Here is a 7,871-nt window from a genome sequence, read left to right as displayed (position 1 = left end):
ACCACTAAACTTTCAAATTACTGAGTAAGATAGAAATACATCTTGCCTTCCCCAACACTCACACCTAGCGTTGGCCAAAGCGAGTGGTCACATAAGAGGAGAAATCGCTCAGAAGCTGGAGTGGTGAAGGCTGGTGACTGTGGTGGCAGAAGGGGAGGTGGCAGGGGATGGTGTCGGTGAGGCAGGAAGAGGGCAAGGAGCTCAATGGTGGCGGCTCATACCTTTCTCACTTTCTGGTTCATAAAAGGAAGACATTTTCCTTTAACCTCCCAAGTCACATGGTCTCCCCCCCCAACCTTCCCCCCGTTTCCACTCCATGTCCCCTCCCCAGTGTAAGTACAGCAGAACACCTGCCACAGTCGGGTTCAGAAAGGAAGCGGCGAATCAATATGCATGCGACACAGGGCCCGGAGAGATAGTAGAAAGAAATCAACCAACCCCGGGAACTGGGCCTCAGAGCCTAAACCCAGAGGGCTTCAGTGTGGCTCTCAGAACCAGCTAGTCACCTGATGGACGAATAATCAATGGCTAGATGTCACTAGGTGGGGTCCATGCTTCACTGGAACTCTTGTACCTCCTCCCTTATCTCCCAGTTCTAATGAAAAGGGGCTGTGCCCCTCCTCGTCCACAGGCACTGTGTTTCTGGAATGGGCATGGGCCGAGGAGGCCCGGAGCCACCTGCCAGCAGCGAAATGGATGACAATTCTCTCTCCCCGGAGGCTTGCTATGAGTGTAAGATCAACGGCTACCCCAAACGGGGCAGGAAACGGAGAAGTGCAAACGAAACCGATGCCTCCAACACCGAGGTGGGTCAGAAGGTGGTTTCTCCTGATGTCTCCTGTTGCAGAAGGGCCTTCCAAATGCTTGTGGTTTCCTCCAAGGATGTTCCAAAGTGTGAAAAAGCTCCCTGGGGAGAAAATCCAGACATTCCCTGAGCTCTAGGCTGCATTTTACAAGAGTCTGTGGGACTCTCCGGAGTTTCTTGCTGCTTTTAGGGAGTGGCCATTCGAAGGTTTTCACATACTTGCTCATTTCCTCTGTCTCGCCAAAGAGAAAGTCAAACACCCACCCAAAGTCTGCTGAAAGGGAAGGTCTGAGGTCCAGGACAGCAAGTGGGCAGAGGCAGAATAGTGAAGTGACATAGCGCTCTCTCCACGGGGACGCCAAGTTCTGAAAGCTAGAGGCTCCTCTACTGAAAAGAGCCGTGTGGAGTGTGAGGGAACTTGGATTCTAGACAAAAACAACATGGAGCTCAAGCAGCCTGGTTTTCTTTGCCTACGGCTGCTGCAGCCTTTCAGTCAACTCAGAAATGCACAGAGATTCACCCAGACCCCTGGCTCCAGGCCCGGAGAATCCGGCACATGTGGTCCCAGAGAGGCCAGCAAGCAGCCAGGTGAAAAGCATCGAATATTAGCAGATCATCAGAGTCAGGAAGTAGGTTCATAGGCATGTCCTTCAGAGGGGATGGTTTTTCGTGAGTGAACAAAGTTGAAGTAGACTGGTTCTTTCCTAGCGTCAGTGCTGCAACCCATCCGCTGTGGTTTGGGAAATGAGATAAGTCCAGGGGAAGAAAATAGCCTATGAAAACAGTGGTTTGTGAACTTGAGCAAGCATCTGATTCATCCGGAAGACTTAAGATGGATTGCTGGGAGACACCCCAGGGTTTCTGATTCAGTAGGTCTCAGGTGGCGCCGAGAATTTGTGTTTCTGACAGCTTCCCAGGTGATGCCGATGCTGCTGGTCCGGGGAGCACACTTGGAGACCTGCCACATTAGAAGACGCCCAGCTACTTGACTTCCGTCTTGACATCAGTTTAATATATTTTTTTTTAATATTATAAACATGTTTCACTTGAACAGATTTGCGATTTAAACCGTGTTTTGTGAAAATAGGCATTTTCAACACAGTGTATCTACAACATGAGCTGAAGGTGGTCTTAGTGTGAGATTCAAGTCACTTTTTCCTTAAGATGAGAACTAAGTGGCATATTTACATTTGACTTAACACATTGCCGTGTGTCTTTCCAGGACCAGCCTGAGAGAGACACCAATGTGAGTCTTGCAAGTTGGGACACTGAGAAGACAGCCGTGTTCGCTTTCAATATTTCCCACATCAGTAACAAGGTCCGAATCCTAGAGCTCCTCCCAGCCCTGACGACTCTGACGAATCACAACAAATACTTGATCGAATCTGGAAATGAAAATGGCTTCTTTAAAATCAACCAAAAGGAAGGGATCAGCTACCTCCACTTCACCAAGAAGAAGCCAGTGGCTGGAACCTATTCATTACAAATCAGTAGTACTCCACTTTATAAAAAGAAAGAACTTAATCAGCTAGAAGATAAATATGACAAAGACTACCTCAGTGGTGAACTGGGTGATAATCTGAAGATGAAAATTCAGATTTTGCTTCATTAATTCACCATCCAGAGACCAAATAATTAAAAAACAAAGATAGATAGGTAGAACGGAATTTTCCCCCCAGTCAGAATCTTCATATCATAGGTACAATCTTTCACCAAGTAAATTTCTATAAATAAGCACTATTCTTGTATTACAAAAAGCAAGGTACAGGTGACTCCCCTAGTTCAAAACAACCACTTTCTCAGGCTTCTCATTGTGTAGCTGAGCTACCTTGTCACATGTGTTGATTCTTGAAAACTGGGACGCGTATTTTCATTGGGGGTCAGCCATTCATGCTGACACGCCATCCTTCTAGCAGAATTACAGGAATGTGCTTTCACTCGATGGACTGTTCTGTTTTTTCCCCAATTTTTAAACTTTGCTTCTCCAAATACAAGTACTAGGTTGGCCAATTATAATATCTATTTGGTGCTAGTAAATTCTCAAACTAGATTTATAAATGCACTGTAATATTTACACAACTTAGAAACCAAATTGCAAGTATTCAGTTCAAATACTTCATTAATTTCAATCAACCAAAGTTAGTTCAGTAGCTTATCTCAGTTATGAGTTATAATACATTACATGTAAATTAAGTGTGTGTATACTGTAATCGTGCTATTTTTTATCATTGAAACATTTATAAACTAGAATAATAATGCCCTTAACGTGAGGGTTTGTAATGGTGCTTATTAAGACCAAAGACTTGTTAAATGTATACACCAAGTGGTAAGGACATTTCTGTGACTGGCCCACACGTGCATGGAGGTCTGGGAGGACCAAGAACCAGCCTCAGCGGCCAGAGGATCATCAGCGCATCCTTCATCACACCTGTGCAATATGCCAAGATTACCCTCAGTCATTCCTGTCAACAAGGGGTCCATGTCATAAACGTCACAATAAAACAGTCTCTCTTTTTTTAGTGTACCCTTGGCTTTGTGTTCTTGCATGGATGTGGGATTTGGCGGCGGGGGTGGGGGTGGCATTCTGGAGGCTAAATAAAGTTTCCTGAATTTAAATTATCCTGGGTGTGGTAGTTACAGCTTCGAAGGGTGCCAAGCGTACGTATAACCGCTAGCAAAAAATTAACATATTTGAGTTAGTCCCTTGTTCTGTTCATTAAAGACAGCAGAGTTATTTCTCACCAATGAGAAATTTAGAGTGTAGCCTCATTTCTAAAACATGACCTAATTAATTCTGTGACTTTTAGACCACTAGATTTAAGTATTTTAAAATATCAAGTTCGGTCATTATCTTAGAGCACATGGGTTTCATTATAAAAGATTTATCATGCCCTCTCCCTTCAAATATACAGTGTTGGCAAGCCTTAGGTGCTCCATCCTTTTTCCCCCTAAACATCTGTTGTTAGTCAGTGCTAGTCTAATTACAAAAGGATAATCCCAAATTGAATCCCATTGAATGCTACCTAGCTCTTGTTTTTTGACTGTCATAATTTGAATATGCTGTTTTAAGTGCAATATTGAATATTTAACAGCTAAGCTCACTGAATTGATATAAAATTCTTAGAAAATTCTTAGAAAAAATTCTTAGAATCCCCAAGGACAGTAAAGTGAAGGGTGGTGAAAATAAAGGTGAAATAAAATTGCTGCATGAAGGGGAAAGAAACCATATAGGACAAAGGGAAGTCCTCAACAGCTTCAAAAAGCTACACTTAAGACGATGGAACAGGTCTGTTCCATCTTATTCCAGAAGACAAAACTAAGGTTAGTTGCCAGGAAGTTCAGTTTAACCCACACACCTTCCTAATTGTCAAGCTACCCACTGAGGGATGGATTTCCTTGTGATGTGGTGAGCTCTCTGTCACTCTTTAGAGGGTTCCAGTCTAGGCATAATGGCAACCAGTGGACAAGGATGCTTTCTTCTACCTAACAGGCCATGAACATCTTGAAGTATTTTTTTGTATCTCTTATTTTGCCATCCACAAAATCTTGCTTGTACTAGGTGCTAAATAGAAATGAATCAAATGACTATTTTGGAAGCAATTTGTACCTCGGTTAGGAAGTTAAAATATGACTCAAAATTTCCTTCTAACTCTGCGCCTGTGGGTCTGTGATGGAAATGTACTAAAATTGTTAGAGAAGAATATATAGCATATGGTAAACAACAGTTTGCATTCGGAAAATGTCTTTGATAATTTAACCAGAACTGCATTATGTTCAATGATGGATTTTCTTTATAATAAACAACAGAAGAATATAGAGTTGGCACATGGTAGATCACTTTGATATTTTTAATAGTCTCAGTCTGGATTTTATTTATTTCAGAGCCAACAATTTTCAACAGCATATTTTCCATGTTTCTGTCTGTAACAAAACATTTTCCTCATTGTTCCATTGTAAATATTCCTCTTGTTGGAACCCTTTTGAATCCTGAGATTTAAACCTGTACCTTTTAATTGTCTGTGACCTTTCAATTTTACTTCCAGTGGTTGACGAACTTGGTTTTGTAAATCTCTCAGAAGCTTGAAAACGTCTTGTCTCTACCCACCCCCCACGTCCATTTCATTTGCCAATAATTATTTTGTAAGTAGGGTTGACATGAACTCAGCTGGCCTTGTGAAATGTTTAAACTTGCACAAACAACTACATTTTTGTTCAACAAATAGCACTTTACCCAGCCAAAATTGCTTTGGACATTGCCATTACAAATACTGTTAAACTTCAGAAATCATGTTTGTAAATTAGATGAGCCAAAATAAAGGACAATTAGGTTGATACTATATTATTATACTTAAAAGTTATATACCTATAAACTGTTAGAGATTTTTAGATCACTGCTTTGTCCACAGAATGTACTTTATTCTGATTTTAACTGTAGTTATTAGAGATATTTTGGAAATGTCATTATTGCATGGTTTAAGGACCTTGTTTTTAAATGCTAGAAGCCTATTGCTGGGAGGATTAGTTTTCACATACAGAGCTGAAGACGAAGTTAGCTCCCCCTTGCCAATTTTAAATAACACTTAGTAAAAAGAAAAAAGCAACAACAGCAAATCAATTTACTTCATTAAACGTTTTGAAACCCAATGGATTCTCAGTACTCTGAGTTTAGGGTTAGAGAGAAACAAGAAGGCTGTGAATTGGATTTTGCAAATTTCCGTGTGTATCCATGACTGGGCTCACTGACAGGTCTGGGTCTCAATGAAAGGTTCTGACGTTCTCACAAATGTCTGTATAAACATGAGGATCTTGTACATTTGACACCCGACATACGTTTGACAGGACCTGGCAATTTCACAAAATCTGTTATTTCAGCTAACTGCTAATGAATCCAAAATGGTTTTTCTGGCACACAAAGTCATAAGCCTCTTTTTAGGACATGGGCTGTTTTGCATCCTCGAGCCAAGCCTGAATCATGACCTCTACGAGCAGGTGTCAATTTCATTTTTTACTATTGGACAGTAGAAGGTGCATTCTTTTTAAATGAATGAAGTCCTAGTAGGTAAGTAGGTCTGATTTCCTGCTAGCTCAACTCTCTGCATTCTGTCCACTCTTGTTTTCTTCCACAGAAAGTAATGTCCATTGTTACTTTGAATCTCTGTGACTATTCCCGGTTCGTAAATAAATGCAGCATTACCCTCTCTCTGCTCCCTTCCGCCTCTCATGGGTTGGTGGTAGTGTCAGTTAGCAGGCTTCCAGCTGGCTATTGCAAGAACCTGTAGCTCAGGTTGGTAGTAAAGCAGGGCAGAGACAGCGAGACTCAGGAGAGAGGCTCAGTTCCGCAGACCTTCCCTAGTCTGCCTGAGCTGTTCCTTGCAGCTGAGTCGGGAGGTGCAGAAATCAGAAGAGGTCTGTTTCCTTTCAAAGGTAAAATTCTCTCTGGGAAGAAATTAAATCAAACCTAAATATTTCCACTCCTTCTTCTCTTGGAAGTAGAGATACTGAAAACATCCTGGTGATAATCACACATCCCATCGATCCCACCAGCCGAGGTCAGAATTCTAGCAGTCACATGCCTGTGTGGTTGTGTCTGCATGGTGAGCTCTTCTCCCGGGGGTCCCCAACGGCTCTGCTAGGGGAAAGTTTAACGGGACCTTGATAGATCAGAATTTCAAAAGCACGAAAGGCTATTTTTGTCACCACGTGAGATCAACACTATCAGCGGTTGGCCTGTCTTCCGTGGTACCAAGATTATCCTTCAGTGTCTTCACTGCACCTCTCTAGGGCAGTGTCCTGATCCAACTCCGGTGATTCTGTGCCTCAGGCAAGATTGCAAGCTCCCCGGAGGCCTGCTGCTTCCTACTCCTTCCACCGTAGCCGGCTGTCCTGTGGGTCATTCACAGCCAGCGCTGAGCCTGGGAGTGAGTCTGCCGCAGAACCAGCTCCGCGGGGAAACCCGCCCCGGATCACTCCCGCTCCGGCCACGCCCACCCACACCGGCCTCACTCCCACCGGGAGGGAACATGAAAGCCGGCGCTGCTATCCTTACAGGCTGAACTCTGAGTCTCCAGTTGTTCTCCCAGGGTCTGTGATCCTTGGTTCGGAGCTTTGACCTTTCTTTGGCTTATAAGCTTCACCGAGATCGCAGTTCAGACCTGAGGTCCTGAGGAGTGCCTGGTCCAGAGGCCTGACACTGCAGAAAATCTGAGATCAGGAAGCTGTGTTCAAATCTTAATTCCCTTTCTAAGTTATTTGGCCAGGGGAACTCCTTGATGTCTCTGAGCCTCGTTTCCATCATATATATATATATATATATATATATATATATTTTTTTTTTTTTTTTTTTTTTAATCTAATACCGCTAGTTTAAAAAGCACTTGTGAACAATGTCCCTCTGAACCTCACCTCAATCCTGGATAATTATCCTTGTGCACAATTTCAGGTGTCTTACCAAAAGTCTCTCACCTTGGGGCACCTGGGTGGTTCAGTCAGTTAAGTGTCCAACTCTTGATCTCAGCTCAGGTCTTGGTCTCAGGGTCGTGAGATCGAGCCCCACGTCGGGCTCCGCGCTGGGTGTGGAGCCTACTTAAAAAAAATAAAGTCTCTCACCTTATAGACGGAGAACTGAGACTAAAACCCCCACACCTGCATACAACATAGCATGTACTCAATTAGCTGTGCATGCCAAAAGAAGAAGAAATCAAACACAGTATATGAAATCAAAACAGGAATCTACCAAGCTACAAATTCCATTTGTGATTCAAGATCTAGGCTCCCCTCTGCTCTTCCAGCAACCCAGTGAAGACAGGAGAGGTGAGCAACACCCTGCACGGCCCTCCTTCTTCCTCTTTCCCGCCCTCCCTTGACCCACCATAAACGTTCATCATGACCCTGTAACACACTGTCACGGGAGACTTCTGATGGCAACGGTTCTGCTCTGTCCTCATAGCGCGAGGCCTGGCACATGGCGGACACTAAATATGTGGTGGATGGATCAATGAGTGAGACTGGAGGAACTAAAAATACAAGTGAAAAAGGGAAAAACCCATGCAGAAGAACCACCCATTTC

The 7,871-nt window shown here is 43.3% G+C and overlaps 1 protein-coding gene across 2 annotated transcripts in view; it reads left to right on the top strand.

Moving 5' to 3' along the window:
• Positions 1 to 3,329, top strand: part of FBN1 (fibrillin 1) — a 218,550-nt gene extending 215,221 nt beyond the window's left edge. For both annotated transcript variants that reach the window (XM_081831045.1, XM_081831044.1), the window contains 2 exons: positions 632 to 806; positions 2,028 to 3,329. In XM_081831045.1, coding sequence (XP_081687171.1) covers positions 632 to 806; positions 2,028 to 2,417 — 565 coding nt within the window. In that variant the 3' untranslated portion in view covers positions 2,418 to 3,329. The remainder of the gene's footprint in view (positions 1 to 631; positions 807 to 2,027) is intronic.
• The last annotated feature ends 4,542 nt before the right edge of the window (positions 3,330 to 7,871 follow it).

The sequence above is a fragment of the Leptonychotes weddellii genome, chromosome 9 (assembly GCF_054177405.1).
Source record: "Leptonychotes weddellii isolate Sample4059 chromosome 9, ASM5417740v2, whole genome shotgun sequence".
Taxonomy (NCBI): Eukaryota; Metazoa; Chordata; class Mammalia; order Carnivora; family Phocidae; genus Leptonychotes; species Leptonychotes weddellii.
The sequence above is the reverse complement of the archived record's forward strand: the minus strand, read 5'-3'. Positions and strand labels throughout refer to the sequence as shown.